Here is a 19427-nt window from a genome sequence, read left to right as displayed (position 1 = left end):
ATCGATCAGTATAATACAGTTTGAGGATAGGCTTGTGTTTTATGATCTATGCAATGAAAAACCGTCTCAAACTCAAAGCCTAGCTGATAAATCGAGTTACTTTTATATACTTGTATATATATTGCAGATTCTCAATCTATAATCCCCTTTCAAAAAAAAAAGCAAGAGAGAAAATTACTGTGTCAAATTCTTCGTCTGTTACCCTAAGCTAATATATATACTTCCACCGTATTCAAAGCCTTTTTCTTATTCTTCTTCACATTTTCTATAGTGTTAAGATCTCTGTAAACTAAGCGTGGTTTATTGGTATGTTGATAATCTATTATTATTATTATTATATATTTCTTTATCCAAAAAAAATGTATATGGTAATTAAATAGTACTATTTTACTTGTCTCACGATAAATATACTGGTAAGATTCGGGACCTACTCTATTCTGAAAATGGTCTATTTGGCTTGGGACTTTGTATAATATCTCTTTATTATATATTTATATATAAATGTCCCCATCAGATTTTGATCACCCATCGCCACGACTCTGTCCATTTTGTGTGTGCGTTTCTTTTCTTTTTTCTTTACTCTATTTTATATATATATATATAATATTTTGTTCCTATCATATATGTGTACACACATAAATGCAAGGTGTTTTTTTTTTCTTGACAAAAAAAAAGGAAGTATCTACTATACTCAACAACAAGCACTCCTCTAATTGGTATGGATACGAAACAAACTTGGAAACGCTATTGAATTTGCCACGTGATGTGTATTGAAGGTATTATGGAGTGAAAGAAGTAAGAAAATAGACATGTAACAAAATATGTCTTTGTACAAAAGTGTCAATACACACGCACACACATACACACACGCACATTTATACACATACAGAGAGAGATAACAAAAAAGGGCGCCAGACAGAGATAGAGAGACACTTATATTATGTGTGCGGTGAAGATTAGTCTGTCTAAGATTGCTTACACTCTGGAGTATTATCGCCCTTGGCAGGCTGCTATTTTGTAAATTATAGCTATCAACAACACGTAGATAATTTGGATAGATTTACAAGTGAACTTACTGGGTGCTCATCATCGTACTCGTCATCATCATCTTCCTCTTCTTCCTCTTCGTCTTCGTCGTAAAAGTCATCCTATAACATGTCTCTGCTAAGCTCACAAGTTTCTTTTGATGTATATGGATATATGGATAATCCTTTTTTTCTTCTATTGTAGATATAAAATTACCTCAAAGTCATCATCGCCTTCGAATTCTTCATATTCGAGTGCCTTTCCTGTGAAATAGTCAACGGCGTGGGGAATAATCTTATCCTTGAATTCCTCGCCTAGAAACACACATACACACACATATATATACATACACAAAAGATTATAGTTAATAATTACAATTACGTTATATACGGATGGGCCAAATATATATATATTGGTAGTTTTTTGGGGTAATTGCATAAGAGCTGGCTTTACCCAATTCGTAGTCAGCCTCCAATTTGGCATCCAGTCCTTCGGCTTCCTCTTCATCGAGTTCCTCTGCATCTTCAGGAAAGGCTGGTGGGTTGAAGAAAGTGAAGAATGAATCGGCTGGCACCGTACGTTTAACGACGCGCGTCTTGTTTGTTCCTATACAGCATAAGGTGTATAATACACATAATTTATATAAATAAATAAAGTAACGATAACAACAATATTATTATTCTTTTTTCGTTTTACCCTTGTGACGCTGCTTCTTGGTTTCAACAGTAACTGTGAGATCCTTACCTTCCTTCCACTGAATGTCACAGCCATCAGCATGATCATACACAAAGTCACCTCCGTAGGCATGGTCTTGGTAGAAGTAAGTTTTTGTGAGGGACTTGTTGGAGAAGAACTCGTTGGGGGTGAATTCAAACTCGAGCTGGAAACCGGGCTTGTCCATGTACGACATGCGCACATCGACCAGGTGCTTTAGTGCCTTTTCATCGGCCTCTGCAATTGTCTCACCAGTCTGGGGATGGTTCTTGAGTGTAGTCAACCAGAATTCAGGAATACCCTTTAATATTTCGTTGTCGTCTTCATCGTCATCTTTTTTCTTTTGCTTGGCAGCAGCAGCAGCAGCAGAATTGTTGTTATTGGTTGATGTGGTGTTGGACTTGGTGTTGGCATTAGTTGCAGCAGCGCCTGACACGCTCTCTTCCTCATCAATCTTCTCACCCAGGGCTACTTCTTCTTCAGTTGGCTCATACTGGCCTGAAACAACCTTGGCACGTTGGTTGTACAAGGGACGGTACAACTCGAGATACTTTTTTTCAAGAGCAAGTACTTCCTCTTGGAATTTTTCTTCGAGTTCTGTGTGCTTTGATTGGAAGTACTTGAGGCCGTTTACCCTACGTCGGACAGACGATGGAAGGGACTCGATCTGGACAGTGGTTCGACCAGTCAGGCCAGCAAATCTAGTAGCTATTTAATATTAATATATAGTAATACACACACTTTTTGTTATTATTTAATATTAGTACTTACAAGCTGATGCTGTATTTTATGTATGTATATGAGAGTGAGAGTGAGAGTGAGAGTTTAATACAAAAAGAAAAATATAAGATTGTCAACTTTGAATTACCAGTATTGATGGTCTCGTTTTCAGAGATCGTTGTTACTGTTGGGCGGAAGGTGGAAGTCATTGGGGCTGGGTTGATGGGTGTATTTTGCGGTGTTGGTGCAGTGAATTTACCCAACTTTTTGTTCTTGATGTCCACGTTAGAAGCTAAGATGCGCTCATGTCAAAAGGTCTGACAGTTAAAAAAAACAGGAAGGGGATAAAGGTGTGCATTGATTTTCTTACCTGCTTTCTTATCCATGGCTGTGGTTGTATATGAGATTAATAATAAATGAAGAATATGTATATAAGGATCTTTTTTGTATGAGTTACTCGACAAGGGTAAGAAGAAGAGGGAGGAGAGGAGTAGAAAGAAGAGAAAGAAAGAGAGAGTTAAAGGGAAAGAGCGACGTAATCCAGCAAGAATAAGCTAACACTGGGGATTGGATACAGAAAAGAAAAAAAAATCGAATTCCCCTAAACCTGTTCTCTCTCTCTTATTATTATTATTATACAAGTAATACATTAACTACTATAAAGCATTTATACTAACACAATACTACTACTACCACTACTACTACTACTACTACTACTAATACTACTAGTACTACTCCTAGTACTCTTAGTATTACTCTTAGTATTGTGTCAATTCACAAGCCTTTATTTCATATGCTCTTTATCCCTACCCTTATCCTTATCCTTATCCTTATCTCTTCTTCTTCTCTATATATGTGTGTGTGCTTTTGTGTCTCCTCTCTTCCCCCTTTTTTTTCACCCAAAAAAATACATAACCCAAAAACCAAAAAAAAAACGAAAATTAACTTCTGTAAGCTAATCAACCAACCTTTTTTTTTCTTACTACACCTTTGTATTATAAATTTTATACTATAGACAAACGTCTGTGACTCCCCTATTCCTTTTTTTTTTTCCCCCTTTCTACCCCCAACCTTTTTTTACAAATATATTATTTTGTTGGTGTCAAATATATTTGAATATTCAGATGCAAATTGTAATGCATTTTGGTTACAATAATTATTGTTATATATATATATAACAAATCAATCAATCAATTAATCAATTGGTACACTTCTTGTACATTTACTTTTTGTAAAGAAGTATATTATGCTATAGTATGCTATATTATTATTCTTAAATATGTATATATATGTGTATATATAATTTTTATTTTTATTTCATTATAGCTTTCAATCCACTGTTGTCCAACCATTGGGGAAGAGAGAAAAAAAGAAGGGCCAGACAAAAAAAAAACAAAACAAAAACAAGATCCCCACAAACTGATTCAAAATAAGAAATTATGATGATTAGAAGTCGTCTGCGTTATGGTCAAACAAGTAATTTGCTGCCAATTCTGTGTACAATATAATACAGGGCAGTAAAGATGTGTGTGTATGGTATAAAAAGTAAAATAAATAAATAAATAAATAAATAAAATGGATCAGTAAATCAGTAAACATTCAAAGACATTCTCATCTCTCTCTATCTCTATTTTTCTTGATCTTGATCTTTGATCTTTGATCTTTGATCTTTATTTCAAGTTGATTTTTACCTTCATTTTTATCGCATGCGAAAAAGGCCTCAATTGCATCTGCCCTGCTAAAGCCAAGTGCTTCCAACTAGAACGATAGAAAGCAAAAAAAAAACATAAGTTCGTTTGATCTTACAAAGCATGAACCATTCATCATAGTTATCAAAATCTTACTCTGTCAATGGACTCCTTCTCCTCTTGAGTAACCTATTAATAAATTAATTAATTAATTAATTAATCAAAACAAATCAAATCAAATCAGTCCACTGATAAGGAATCGTATTCACTTTTCTCTCTCTCTCTCTCTCTTTATAGATACTTTACCTGGATCATCTGAGCTCCTGGGGGAAGATCTTCCTCGCCTTCGCCCTCCAACAGCACCTGCAGAAATCCTTGTGGGTCAGCATTAATCAAACGAAGCAACTCAGGGTTGGTCTGTCCCAACTGTTGAAGTAATGTCTGGAGCAGAGCAGGGTTGGTCTGAACGAGCTGTCTTAACTGCTGGAAGTGGGGTGTGTTTCTCAACTGAGAAAAGTCCACAGTGCCAGTCTGCTGTTGTTGTTGTTGCTGCTGTTGCTGTTGCTGTTGCTGTTCGGCTGCCTGGAACAAGTTTTGGTGCTGATGGGTTGGTGTGGCTGTGGCAGTAGGAGTGGCTGTGACTGTGGTGGTTGTGTTTGCGGGTGCAGCAGTGGCAGGAGTAGCCTGGGTCTCTGTACGCTGTTCAGGAATACTGGGCTGGATATCTTCCATAGCACTCTCGGGAATACCCTAAAATATTATACATTATATTGTATATTTAGCACCTCAAATCACAGAAAACAAAATATAATATTAACTTGCATTAAAGAGATATTCGGCTGCTCTGTCGGGGTTATTATAGCTTGCTCTGAGTGCACGCATAATCTGGTCGCGTTCAAATCCCATTTCCATCATATTCTGAATTGCGCTCTCCAATTGGGTACCTGTAACTGTATATCGATAATCCAATAAGAAAGATATAAAAAACAGGGTAATCAATAATCAATTATCACCCTTTTCTTTCTTTCTTTCTTTCTTTCTTTCTTTCTCTCTTTCTCTCTTTCTCTTCATGAAAGCGCACAAAGAAATATAATAAAGATAAAAATTCTTACCCAACTGGTTGGAATCATCGGGTGCACCGGAATTGCCAGTGATTGCAGCAGGTGCAGATGTGGGGGCAGGGCTACCGGCTGAAGTAGCAGTAGCAGCAGCAGCAGTGGTGGTGGTGGTGGTGGCTGGGGAAGCAGCGGGTGCAGCAGCAGCTGGGGTAGCAGGTACAGAGGGAGTAATTGGCTCAACAGGTGTGGCAGCAGGCTTGACTTCCTTGGGAGTTTCTTTGACAGGAGCAGGGGTTGAAGGAGCTGCCTTTGGCTGTAAAAATGGAATGAAAAACCAAAAAATCAGTTAAATTAACGAATTAAAGCATTAATTTAAACATTCACAATAAAAACCTCTACACATATATATCTACTAATAATACAACTACTGCATGCTACTCTTAATCCTCCTTATCCTAATTTGTCTAATTTCTTGGTTGATTGTGTATGTGTGTGTGTGTACGTGACTTTAATAAATCAGCTTGAATTCGTGTTCGTACCTTTGAAACCATCACCACCAAGAATTCCTTTTCACTAATCTTGTACTCGTCTACTGTCTTGTCATCAACAAGAATTTTACCTATTATGTGTGTATTGTGAAGATAGATGAATAAATGTTCAAGTGAATAATTTCAAATAGACAAGTTTTTTTAACAAAAATGTTTATTTAAAGAGTAACTCTTATTGAAATAATAAACATCAAGCCCAAGACCAAGAAGCTCTTTTTTTAGGAGATTTACAGTTTCAACTTTGTACTTTTTTTTTGTTTTTATATAGTTAGATAATATGTACCTGAGAAGATAAGCTTTTGCTGCGCAACTGGGTGACCTTGGAGATTTTCAATCTTTTGCTTGACAGAAAGGATCTAAATGACAAAAGAAAATAGAGATGAGAATTAGAATTAGAGCTTGCAGAATTTCAATAGACAGGATCCGCAATCCACCCTAATATATATATATATATATATCTTTTTTTTTCATATACACAAAATATAACAAAGAAATACTTGCAGTGTCAGAACCCTCTACATCCAACTTGAATTGCTTCTGCTGAAGAGTCTTGACTGTGAGTTGCTACATAAGGCAAAGTATATACAACAAACAAACAAACAAACAAACAAACAAACAAAAGAAAGAAAGACGAGAATTAAGTAAGACATTAGAATAATATTTATATAAAAGAATCGATTGTTTGATCGATTGACTTGTTGATGGTTTGTTGGATTGCTGGATTGACTCGATTGACTTGATTTTTGCTTTCTTTTAAAAAAAATATGTTGTTTCATATATTATTTATAATCTGTACAAATTGTTTTTTTTTGTTTTTTTTTTGTTTTTGCTTTATATAATTGTACACATGTATGTATATATAATAAGCTGTTATATATATATATATAAAGAGAGATATGTAAAATATATATATATATATATATTTGGTTAATTACCATTGCTACCATGATCAAGAAATATGCTGAATTATATGTATATAGTATATAGTATATAAATGTGTATAATTTTAATTATATCTATATCTATATAAAAATAATAGAAAAGGTTGGATTTGACGAGTGAGGGCGAAGAAAAGCTAAAGGCTAAGAATGAGCGCGCACGCTTGCTAACTGCACCCTCATCTCTACACGAAAGCGCGATACGTAATCCGTGACGTACTCTAGTATATCAAACTCCGGAAACCAGGAAATAAGAAAAAAATAAAAAAATAAAAAAGGAGTAATTTATCCTTTTTTTTTCTGGAATTTGTTTCAATACTTTCTTCTTTAAAATCTTCAATAATGAGAATAATTAACTGAATTTAATTGCTCTATTGGATAAAACAAAGAAAATGTATCTTGATATATGAATCTATGTATGTAAATTATACTAAGCTTCTTTTATTCTATTATATCTTATTTGGCTCAATACGACAATAGAAATTTAGGCTGTAAAATATATGCTTGGTGGGTGTATGGGCTTCTTTCTAACGCTCAAGCCTTGAGCTATAAGACCTTGTGCAAAATAAATAAAAAAAAACCCAAGGCAAGGTGTTGGGTCAAAGTTTGTTTTATAAAATGAAATTAAATTAATTAATTTTTTTTCAAGAGATATTTTGCGTGAATAAGCTATGGTTTAAATATTTCTGGTATCATTACTCATTTTAGGCAAACAGCCTTTTATACACCTAATAATAAAATATGTGTCAAAAAATTAATGAGCTTTTCACTATAGAATATCCAGTAACCAAAATGTCTAGCCTTGATGAATCACTTTTGATTTTCTTTCTGGTTTGACAGTATATATAGTCAAAAGAGAAGAGTTAAGGCTTGTGAATAAATTGAATGAATCAAGGTGTTTTTGTTCTTGTTTCTTGCACAAGACTACACCAAGAGTGGTAAAGGCTGGTAAGACTAAAAGAGTACAAATGCGTTTTTCTTTTCAATTCTTCCTATTTGTCCAAATTGATATATATATAAAATACAGCATGAATATGAGTGTGTTTGATCTTCATGCAAACAGTCTTGATACTCCAATATTTGCTAAACAAAGAAATGAAATTCCCACAGGTATATGTATATCTATTGTTTTTTTTGTCAATTAAATCTCTGTTTCTTTATGCATTCACCAAGTTTGGGTACAAGTATCACTAGTTCCTGTAGTCACATTCTAACTACCATAAGTATAATCAAATTACTTTTCAGTACACATATTATAAAGAAGAGAATCAGCAAAAATTTAAGATCAACTTGGTCAAGAAAAGAATAGAAGAAATGGAGTCCACAACAGTTGATAGTATTGTCTTTCTTTGGCTTGTTATATATCTATTGATTTGAAAACACAGAAATCTTTGCCTTTAAAGTACCAAGATTTACAAATATGTATTAATTTGTTACTATCATTTTCTTGGGGGGGGTATATTCTATATCTTTTTTAGTATCCAAAAAAGACAAAGAGGGTTCCCTCCACCCCTGGTTAATATACAATGCTTCTCATGTAGCTTTACAAGATATCTGGCTACGATGAAATATGTACTTGATTTGGCGTAATTAACAGTATCTTTCTTTACAACCCCTCCTTTATTTCTGTTTTCGCTCTTCTTCCTATTCTCTTTATTTGAAAGCAGATATAATAATAAGATTATTATTATAATGTAAACTTATATCCTTTAATGTTTCATGACTCAATACATAGAAATACAAACAAATATTTGTTTATTGACAATTTCTAACCTTTTCAATTATTCCGTCTTTGCAGGCACAATCACTTTACACCTAAACCTGAACTTATTTTATTTATTTATTTGTTATCTACATGAATATTTGGGTTCAAATTCTCACCAACCCTGAAATATAATATCAGTACAATACAAGCCAAACTAAACCAAGTCAAAAAAAAAGTACAATGAAATGAAGTGGAATATAATACCATTGTCTTGGTTCTTTATTTTCCTTTTTTTTTCCCATGCTTAATGGCGCTTGGGATATAAAGAAGAATAAAAACAAAAGACTATAAAAGTATATAAGGGAAGAGGAAAGGAAATTGATTTTTTTTTGTTTTGGATTTGTGGGGAAAGTATGGCATTTGTTCTCATATATATCGATCAAACAGATAACATCCTTTCCCCCTTTTTTTTCTCTCTTCTTTTCTTTCTTTCTTCCTTGGCGTCCCTTGATGTAATCTGTTGTGCGATCATTGTTCCTTTGAGAACAAAACAACCCTAGGTAATGTGATTGATAGGGTCCACACTCTAAAAGAAAATGTACACACACTGTATATATACATGTGTGTGTGTGGTAGGTTTACAAATGTCTCTCTTTTAAACGCGGATTTGATTTGAAAGGAATACTCTTCTCCCCCCTCTTTCTCATGTTCCTTCTTCCTTCTTCTCCCCTCCCAATCAAAGACGTCAGTTTGTAGTCGTGTAGGAAAAAGTGTGGAACTATAGATTGATGTTTATATATATATATCAAATGCCGTGTATGACAGTGTATTTTTGGTACATTATATAATTATATATATTATGAGGCTCAACAGTAATAAACCGAAATAAGAATAAGAATAAGAATGAAAAAAAGGAGAACGTAATTCCATGAAATATATCGCATTATTTGTATTAATATACTTTATATTTTGGCAAGATAAGCCAAACCAAGCCAGACCAAAGCCAACCTGGCTGTTTATGACTACACCCGAAGGTTGTTCAAATATGTGGCGTTTTGTGATTATTATAGGGTTATTTTCGGATGATAGAGAGAAGAAATATATAGTTTGGCTGTCCACAGGGATTCTTGTACCTATTTGATTTTATTTTATATGGTTTGTGGAGTGTGAATATATTTAGCTTCGTGTACCCATCTCTTCTTCTTCTTGTACTTGGTACTTTTTGTTTTTGTTTTTGTTTTTGTTTTTTTTGGAACTTGTAGAATTGACCGTTTGCCAGGCTACTGCATTTTTCCTTAAAAGGTTAGCCCAGAGTCTCTAATTTTTCGTTTTTTTTGGTTACTATGGAAACCAAGAAGTATTTTGAGCAAAATTGCCAATTGTAAATTTTAATAAAAGAAAATTCTTTCTTTTTCTTATTCTAAAATATTTTTGAATAAATATATATGCGCACAGAATGAAAAATAAAGAGCGAAAGAGACATAAAGAAAGAAGGATTTTGGTGATTGACATCACGTCATGTTCCAATCAAGAAAATATTGATTGATGTATACATCGGAGTTGTGTATCCATGGAGATCGACTTTTTCTTTTTTCAATAATAATAATAGTAGTTTTTATATAATCAAGAAGAAGAAAAAAAGAATTCCCAAGAATTATTTTTTGTATATATATATAAAAATAGATTGTAAATACTTCTTTATCAGCAAGAATGCCAATGGGCTTTGGAAAGTAATTTACTGGAACCTAAATTAATCTGGATAGCAACTAGTGTGAAATGCCAAGATATCACGATTATTGTACGCTAAATAAAGCAGTAAGGAGTGCGTGCGTGCGTACATGTTTGTTCATTCATTAATACATGCATGCGTGTAAGTGAATGAGTAAACGAGTGAGTGAGGGTAAGTTTACGGTAGATTTGACGGCTATTATGTGGATAAATGTATATTGGGATTCATGCATCTAGCAAGTGCTCCACCTCTCCCCCAATTTTCTCCTAGCCTTCCCTCTTCCTTATTCCTCCTTATTCCTCCTTATTCCTCCTTATCCCTTACTCTTATCCTTCTCTTCACCAGCAACCAATACAATGAAGAACAAACGAGGAGACATCTGTAGATACCCACACACATACACACCCAAACACATATATATATATATATATATATACATAAATGTATGCATTGTCTTGTTCTTTTATGTATCGATCCGTAAAAAGCCGAATGTAATCACATTAATTTGATACACATAAATAAAAAAAAAATAGGTTGAAAAATTAGAAACTTTTGTGGACTCAAATTTTAGGGTAATACAAAACACTAACCATTAAAAGGTTTTTTTTTTTTGAAGCCTGAAATATTCTTACCTTTTTTGTTTACACTTCCATAAAAAGAATTTTACCCATTATTTTTCTTTGCTAAAGAAATTCGCGTCTCCTAAGCTTACAAATATCAGCAACAATAAACAATATTAACGCGGCGATTAATTGCTGTCTTTTTATGGTATATATGTAGTTTGTATTTTAATCGGCGGTTAATCATAACTACACATATGAACAACAATTCGCGTGATTAATCCATTCAAAAATTGCGTTTATGCCTATAATCTTAGGTTCTGGAAAATCATTTGTTTAGTACATAAAATAGCAAGACATGATTGGTTACAACCTGGTGTGGCGTCACAGCAATGCGCTACATATAGAATCTACCTTTTTTTTTTGGGTTCAAGAGCACGATTCCATGCATCTTTTGCATTGCAATATAAATGCTGGCCACGACTTGTGAGTCTTTTTGACTTGAGTATGTATGTCTATTTTCTGTAGAATTTGGAGTTTTTTTTCTTCTTTCTTGTTGGTAGTCTTTTTGAACTAAAGATATAAAGCAAAAAAAAGAGACAACATAGGCACAAAAGATTGGCTGAAAACACTTTTGAGGATTTGAATACATAATCCAAATTCAATGAGCAAAAAAAAAAAAGTAATAAAGAGTCCAAAGCCCTAAGGAACATTGCAAAATGCTGGAAACAAGAAAGAAGAAAAGAAACTCCAAATTCTACAGAACATAGACATACATACTCAAGTCAAAAAGACTCACAAGTCATGGCCAGCATTTTTATTGAAATGCAAAAGATGCATGTAACTTAATCTCGTCTTTGAATTAAATAAAAGTAGCTTGCTTATATATACATATATAAATGCACTTTTTTTCAATTGAAGACGAGGAAAAATTGTAACGAAGATCGGATTCGGATCAAAGTATTTGTACTGTGATCTTTATGACAACCATTTTTCTTTAAGTATGGGTCATACATAAAAGGTAAGCTTTAAAGTTCCAAGTTTATTCTATACGTATATCAAATATAATTTTTTCTTAACTTTTAACATGAACATGAACAAAATTAGTACAATTCATCCATAGATCCAAAGTTTTATAATCCAGCGTTTGGAAAGCACCAGAGAATAAAAGAAACGATGAATAGAGTAGAATGAATGAGATGAGATTGCAAAAGAAATGGAGCAATATAAAATATATATAATCAAAGAACCAATTGGGTTAGAGAAGTGTGGAGAAGAAAAATTTTGATTTTTAATTTTTTGATCTCTTTCCCTTCCCTTTTCCTTTCCCAATATAATATTAAAAGAACCATTTGTAAAAACCAAAGAAAGAAAGTATGTATGTAATCTTGACGTTTAAAGCAAATTACATTTGTTGACAAGAGAAGAGAGAGAGAAAGAAGAAAAAGAAGCAGCCAAGCACATCAAGCACATTAAATACTTTAAGAAACTCAACAACTGTTATGAAATAGAAGCAACATTACAACGAAGATATGAATTTATATTTACCTTTATAACCTAAATTAGCTTCTACCGAGGACGAACCAAAAAGAACAAGGTTTAAAGGTTCACCCTATCTACAAGGCTTTTATATATATAATATAATTATATAATTAATAGACAGATATTGTACCAAAATAAAGAGATTGAAGTATGAAGTGTCAATCTTTCTTACATACTTTTAGCAGAGTTCCAAAGCTTCATCGAACAAATGCTTAGCATTAATTTCTATTTTTGTTTTAAAAAAAGCATAAAATATTAGTTATAACGTCAAAAATAAACATCAGAAAAAGGAAAAGAGGATTTTATGACATTTATTAAAATTCCGGTCTTTCCAAAAGAAAAAAAAAATTAAGTCAAATCAAATTTTTTTGGTACGATTTTTTTTTTGGTTCTTTTTTTTTTACGCGCCTTGCCCATTTTTTTAATCCAATAGAATTTCAATGTTTATGTAACACAAACACATATTCTCAATTTTCAATCTCAACTTTAAATTATATCAGGACTAAAAAAAAAGGTTGGTTGCGTTGTACTTTCCTAAAATAGTGATACGGGGGAAGGGAAGGGGCTAATGGGAAAGGAAGGGAAGAGAAGGGAAGCAAAGTGAATGGTGTGTAAGAGCTTTTTATATAAAGTTGTTTATATGTATATATATATATATATTTCTTACTTGAAACAGGTTGTTTGAATTAAAATACACACGCACAAAGCACACATATGTTATGTGTATATAATAGAAGCAAGACAATATTGTTATTGTTATTGTTTTTGTTTTTGTTATTAAATTGTCTTTCAAAAAATTGTAATTGATGCAGCATTTGCTTTTGATTTGATTTGATTTGATTTGATTTTTTATTTGGTTCTGTCTTTACAAGTGATCGTGTCCCACACCCTTGACCCTGGTTGTAGATATTATTTATTCGAAACCTTGTTTAATTTCTGCCTTTAATTTCTGTGTTATTTTTATTTTTATTTTATTTACTTAGTGTGTGAACAAAAAATATTTGGTGGGGATAAAAGGGATCTAAGGAATTCTATTATATTTTATGTAAGAATCTGAACAAGAAGAAGATAATATTTTAATAAATTACAATGATGATATTACTGTAGCAACTTGAACTGAATACTAGTTTTCTAACCAGACAAAAAGAAAATAAAGAATGAATGAACGGATGAAAAGGCTTGGTATTAATTAATTGAGGGCTTAAAAATATATTCATTGCGCTTTAGGCGTAGTAGGCGTGGTAGACTTTATGAGTATATTTACAAGGGCGTTGAACAAGTTTATTTCAAATAATTACTTTTGAGGGAATATGGCACAGGCAAAACGCAAATTTGGTAGCCAATTAACGAATAAATAAATAACGAATAATTAAATAGGGCCCTCGACATTTGTTCAATGATAATTAATGGGTATAATATTCAACCTTTTTCATCGACTTTGGGGTCTGTTTAATACTTTTGATATATATATATATATATACATATACATATACATATACATATACATATAGTGGTCTTGTATTGTCCATCTACATGGCATTTCAATGAATTATCAATGACCATTTATATGTATCTAATTTACAACAATTTGACAGGGGATATATGGCTGAATACATAAAATACCTCTTTTATATATCTCTGTCTATATCTGTCTATATACCTCTATCTATCTTTATATCTATCTATCTATCTATATCAATTTCAATGGTTATCTATTTATCTATCTATCTATTATTTATTATTGTTTTTCTTGACTTGATTTTCAATTTTCTATGGGCACTGACATTATGGTGCTTTTTTGATCATTTAATTATTATAAATTTTCTTATTTTTCTTATTTGTTCTGTATCGAGTATTGAAACTTGCGACAGAATGACCACCTCCTTGACATGCGTGAGATTTCTGGCGTTCAATATTAATAAAAAAAAATACAAAACAAACAGGTTAGACTCTAATGATATATATAAAAAAAAGAAAGCGGAACAAGAAAAAGAAAGACTATATAGGTCCTATTTGTATTTTTTTTTCTTTTTGCTTCTAAAGAGTGCACAGATCGTTGTAGTACAAAGAATTGTGTGCTGTGCGTAGAAGAAGAGGAAGAAGAAGAAGAATAATAATAATAATAGGTAGATCCCAAATAGATTTTAAGCGATTACAATAAACGAAATTAGTGCAATATAACATATATCAATATAAAATAGAAATCACAGATCAATTAAATCGATTAAGAAACCAAAGAAGCAAAACAACGACTTTTTGTGTTCTATAACATGGAACAATAACAACTAGTAACAACTAAGGATACTAGAGCTCGATACATTGTGATACTAATTACAAACAAACAAACAAACAAACAAACAAACAAACAAAGCACTTGATATTTGATTTGTAGACCAAGAAGTCCAAGAAGCCCAAGAAGATAAAGAAAGGGGAGAAGGCAAGGGAAGGGAATGGAATGAAAGGGAAAGTCAAAGACAAAGACAAAGAGAGAGAGAGAGAGAGAGAGAAAGGGGGGGCGGAGAGTGAGTGAGAGACAACAAGCCTAGACCAAAATATCAACTTATATATATATAGTTAAAGAAGTATTATACATATATATATATATAATACATAAAAACGCATAAGATCGATATATACACACAAATACGCACATTCATACATGCACACAGTAAATCCTCGTATCGGCGATACATCAAACATTAAAGTGTCTCAAGTGACATCGCCTATTTTTTTTTTTTTTAAAAAAAGCAATTGAATCACAGTTCTTTAGCTCCCCCCCAAAAAAAAACTCAATCTAACCCAACCAAACATAACCTAACCCCCCTTGATTTCATCACCTCCCACAACCCAAATTAAGACATTCGAAAATCGAAATAAGCCAAGCCCTTTGAGCTTTTTTTTTTTTTTAAAAAAAAAATTCTTCTTCTTCTTCTTGGGTATAAATACCACTCTATTTCTCTCATCAAAATGAAAAAATATTTTTTTTATATTTCTTCCTTTGCCTTTCAAACCACAAAACCATAAAACCATAAAAATCTACAAAAACTGCAACTTATAATAAACCAAAATAATAATGAGCCAATTAAAGACCTTTACTCTTCCACCATCAATCCTCACTTGGCCTCTGGATGAATATGAAGAAGACTGTATGACCTCGGCTAGTTCAAAACAATCCTGCGATTACCACCCTACTGAACCGCGCTGGCCCTTGCCTTATATCCAACAATGTCGCTCAACAGCCCTGAGGTGTCACACATGCCAAAGACGCTTCCATTCCCTCGGCAATCTTGGAAACCACCAACAATTATATCGACACTAAAAACACAATATCTCTTTCAATACCTCTTCCTACTCGTCCTACTCGTCCTACTCGCCCTACTCGCCCTACTCCGTCCAAGCTTGTTTTGATTTTGATTTTGATTTTGATTTTGATTCAAGAAATTGGAATCCAAATCCAAATCAAAACCAAAAAAAAAAAAAGATAAAGAGGAAAATAAGAATAAGAATAAGAATCAAACTGTATATAGCTTAGCATTTTCTATCTGTCTATCTTTCTCCCTGTATATATATATTATAAATAACATATAAAAATATAAATATTATTACTATTAATCTTAATCTTAATATTAATATTAATACGCATATCTATCTATGTATATAAGTATATAAGTATCTACATATTCAATATATACATATACCTTTCATTGTCTATTATATTAAAAGAAATATATCTATATACTTCTTTATCAGTACGTCTATCTGTTTATCCAGCATTCTATTATAAATATTTTAATTAATATAAATAAATCATCAAGAAGTATATTATTAAATATTTAAAAATATATTATGTTTTGTCCAACCATGTGGCCATAAACTATTCTTGGGACTTTACTCTCTGTCTTTCATTCCCTTTTTTTTTTTAAAGAATAATAATTAATTTTGTCTGCCTGTCCAAAGTAGATATACATTTGTTTTAATGACATGCTTTTCCTAGTGCCTTTAGACGCCAATAATTAAAGGGTAGGGGTACAATATACCCAGCAGCCATACTGGCAAGAGCAGCCATCCAGAAATGAGGGTCATCAAATGCAACCTGTCCTCCAGTCAAATGCCAGTCTACTGCATTCTCAGCCAATTCCATAGCACACATCGATGCAAAACTCATCCCCATTGCTGTCTTGAACGCGGCCTGGACCGGAACACCCAATGAACGACGCAGAAGGACGGTTTCTAATGCAAGAGAGCTAGACAATCCAGCAGCCTATAGATACATAAAAAAATAAATTAGGAAAGTCAGAAAAGAGGGGATGAAATAAAGAATAACAAAATAAAGGTGTAACATTTTGTATCATTGTTTGTTTGCTCGCTTCTTTATGTCTTTCTTTACCATGGCTAGACCAGTACAAAGTACAGGAGTCATTTCTGGATGATTGAGCTGCATATACCACATGGCAGAAAAGTCCCCCACAGTACATCCTATCAAACACCTAATATATTATATAATATACATTTATACACCCATTAGAATCATTAATACAAAAAATAAAATAATAGTGTCGTTTTTTCGATCACTCTCTCTATTTCTTTCTATAGTAATCATTATATAGCCTAGGAGTGTATATATATTGTGTCTTTCTAATTTCAATACAAAAACACACCTAAATGTATTGAGTTTTGTGCGCTCCCACACTAAAGGATCCGACCAGAATCCAAGACTAGTCACAGTAGCTTCAGAACACTTTGGTTCTTTGTCTTGTTCTTTCTTGGAATGACAGCATGAATAACCTGAACTTCTTGCCATTCGTAATCCTGCCATAATTATTGGCCTCGTACGAATGACTCTAGCGCAAGATCTTGTGAGCAACATAAAAATAAAATACACCTAGCAAATTTTAGTATATTCTTATTGTTTCTTTTACATATATCTATCAAAGAGGAGGAGGGGGTTTATAAAGCAGACTAAATAAAATGGGTACAAGATATATACATAAAAGTATGTATTTATTTTCTAATAAATAAAATAAGCTAAATGGGTTCAAGCTGTCACAGAATAAAGTCCCCCCAAAAAAAAACCTCTAGTTGTAAGAAAAGAGATGAAAATGGAAATGGAAATGGAAAGGGGAGGGGGGGGAGGGGAGGGGGCTTATTGTTTTCTTGTTTCTTTTGAATGTCTATGTGCACATACATTATTTATTTCTTTATAATAGCAACAGCAACTTGTACATAAAGCATCTTTATAAACAAAGAATATTGATAATGACAATGGCGACAATCGGTTTTCAATGGAAAATGGCATTTCTCTTGTTGATACAGCTCGCGTGTGTATATGCATATCGCACAGTATCCGACGCATCATTAATACAGCTGGCCGAAATGTCCGTTCCCAATCGCTTCTCAGTCAATGGCGAACTTCTTAAGCCCTTGTTGGTGCCGCGTGTGGCTGGGTCTGTGGGCAATCAGCAGGTGCGAGAGTACATTGTCCAGCACTTTAGAGCCCTTGACAACTGGACAATCGAATTGGATTCATTCGTGGACCAGACGCCATTCGGACAAAAGCCGTTTGTCAATATTGTGGTCACAAAGAACACGGCGAGAGTTGCTCGGCGCAAATTGGTCATGGCTGCCCACTATGATTCAAAATACTTTGAGCAGTTTGAGTTCATTGGCGCCACAGACTCTGCTGTGCCCTGCGCAATCCTGATGGACATTGCGACCACGCTTGACAAACAGCTATCACAGTCTTATGAAACCGACGACACAACTCTCCAAATTATATTCTTTGACGGAGAAGAGGCTTTTGTGAGCTGGACAGCCGAGGATTCAGTGTATGGAGCACGGTAAGGTTCTTTATTATTGTTATTATTATTTTTAGTTGTACAAAAATCTTACCGACCAAAACTATCTTACCGACCAACCGACTCTTTACCTAAACGCACACACACACACACGCATATATATATATACATACCTATTGACACAAACCGTAAACCATAAACCATAAATCATGAAACAAAACCAACAACAACAACAACAACAATAATAATAATAATAATAATAATAAATTTGTATTTGTATTTGTATTTGTATATCTTGTATATATATATATTTGCTTGTGTTTTGTGTGTGTGTGTGTGTGTGTTTGTACATATATATATATATATATATATTGTATTTTATTTATTATTTTTTGTAGACATTTGGCACAGAATTGGGAAAACAGTGTTGAAATGACAGGAAGTAGTGGTAATAATCGATGGATAAAAGGAAACACGAGACTTGGGGCAATTGATATGCTGATTCTCTTGGATCTCTTGGGTACGCCCAACCCGATATTTGCTGATTTCTATCGATCATCCAGCTGGGCGTTTAAGCAACTGGTCGTGCTCGAAGAACGGCTTGGGAATCTAGGCTTATTTGAGTCACACTCTAAAGACAATCAGGAACTCAAGCCCATGTTCAACCCAGATTCTGTGTTCACCTTTACGTCCAGACCCCCCTTGGATGACCACCTCCCGTTTATCCACCGCGGTGTCAGCATTTTGCACATCATACCAACTGTCTTTCCGTCAGTATGGCACAACCCCATGGTAAGAGAGATGATTTTTATTTTTATTTTAGTGATTGGATTTAATAATTTATATATTTCTTTGCAGGATAATGCAGACTGTGTGGATCCTGCTACGGTCGAAAAGTTTGCAATCTTGTTCCGTAGTTTTGTAGCTGAATACCTTGGGCTTCTTGATTGACTTGATTATGTTACAAAAGATTAGAATATATTTACATTTCCAAAACCCTACACAACTTACATATATAATATAATTTTGTATTATTATCAATTATTATTTATGCTATTAAAAATTTATACCTCTTGTGTATATTTTCTATATAGTATTTAATGCGTGTGTATATTTCTGCATAATACTCTATAAATTATAATCCAATCGGGTGTGAATTCAAGCAACCAAGCAACCAAGCAACCAAGCAGCCAAGCAACCAAATCAAATCAAACCAAACCAAGAAAAGAAGCAAGTGCTAGTAGTAAAATTAAAAATTTTAGTCCGCTGTTCTTTCCTCCCTTTTTCTTTTTGCTTTTATTCTTGTTCTTTATATCATCGTCATCATCATTGTCGTTATCTTTTGTCGCCTTTCTTATTCTTATCATTTCGTCCCACACCTGCACCCCTCGCCCCCCTCACACA

The 19427-nt window shown here is 33.3% G+C and overlaps 6 protein-coding genes across 6 annotated transcripts; 3 read left to right on the top strand and 3 right to left on the bottom strand.

Annotated features, from left to right (window-relative positions):
* Nucleotides 1–965: 965 nt before the first annotated feature.
* Nucleotides 966–2846, bottom strand: PHYBLDRAFT_152601 (hypothetical protein; the record flags this gene model as incomplete). Its single annotated transcript, XM_018432959.1, has 8 exons — nt 966–1010; nt 1077–1148; nt 1243–1340; nt 1480–1632; nt 1723–2448; nt 2512–2520; nt 2609–2752; nt 2831–2846. 8 exons carry the CDS (start codon nt 2844–2846, stop codon nt 966–968), a joined length of 1263 nt encoding a protein of 420 aa, XP_018284316.1.
* A 1060-nt stretch (nt 2847–3906) lies between these two features.
* On the bottom strand, nt 3907–4880 carry PHYBLDRAFT_152600 (hypothetical protein; the record flags this gene model as incomplete). Its single annotated transcript, XM_018432958.1, has 4 exons — nt 3907–3953; nt 4152–4218; nt 4305–4337; nt 4455–4880. The coding sequence occupies 4 exons, from the start codon at nt 4878–4880 to the stop codon at nt 3907–3909; spliced, it is 573 nt and encodes a 190-aa protein (XP_018284315.1).
* Nucleotides 4881–7433: 2553 nt separating this feature from the next.
* PHYBLDRAFT_175327 (hypothetical protein) lies at nt 7434–8259 on the top strand (the record flags this gene model as incomplete). The annotated part of the gene is made up of 4 exons (XM_018437469.1): nt 7434–7523; nt 7588–7640; nt 7720–7802; nt 8171–8259. The coding sequence occupies 4 exons, from the start codon at nt 7434–7436 to the stop codon at nt 8257–8259; spliced, it is 315 nt and encodes a 104-aa protein (XP_018284314.1).
* Nucleotides 8260–15214: 6955 nt separating this feature from the next.
* PHYBLDRAFT_183897 (hypothetical protein) lies at nt 15215–15792 on the top strand. The gene is made up of 2 exons (XM_018438853.1): nt 15215–15455; nt 15493–15792. Exons 1-2 carry the CDS (start codon nt 15302–15304, stop codon nt 15711–15713), a joined length of 375 nt encoding a protein of 124 aa, XP_018284313.1. The 5' UTR covers nt 15215–15301; the 3' UTR covers nt 15714–15792.
* A 409-nt stretch (nt 15793–16201) lies between these two features.
* PHYBLDRAFT_152597 (hypothetical protein) lies at nt 16202–17044 on the bottom strand (the record flags this gene model as incomplete). Its single annotated transcript, XM_018432957.1, has 3 exons — nt 16202–16489; nt 16616–16715; nt 16887–17044. 3 exons carry the CDS (start codon nt 17042–17044, stop codon nt 16202–16204), a joined length of 546 nt encoding a protein of 181 aa, XP_018284312.1.
* A 557-nt stretch (nt 17045–17601) lies between these two features.
* On the top strand, nt 17602–18974 carry PHYBLDRAFT_119306 (hypothetical protein; the record flags this gene model as incomplete). The annotated part of the gene is made up of 3 exons (XM_018428677.1): nt 17602–18065; nt 18422–18815; nt 18882–18974. 3 exons carry the CDS (start codon nt 17602–17604, stop codon nt 18972–18974), a joined length of 951 nt encoding a protein of 316 aa, XP_018284311.1.
* Between the last annotated feature and the right edge of the window lie 453 nt (nt 18975–19427).

The sequence above is a fragment of the Phycomyces blakesleeanus genome (genome assembly GCF_001638985.1).
Source record: "Phycomyces blakesleeanus NRRL 1555(-) unplaced genomic scaffold PHYBLscaffold_37, whole genome shotgun sequence".
Taxonomy (NCBI): domain Eukaryota; kingdom Fungi; phylum Mucoromycota; class Mucoromycetes; order Mucorales; family Phycomycetaceae; genus Phycomyces; species Phycomyces blakesleeanus.
Note: the sequence above shows the minus strand (reverse complement) of the source record. Positions and strands in the feature narration are given on the sequence as shown.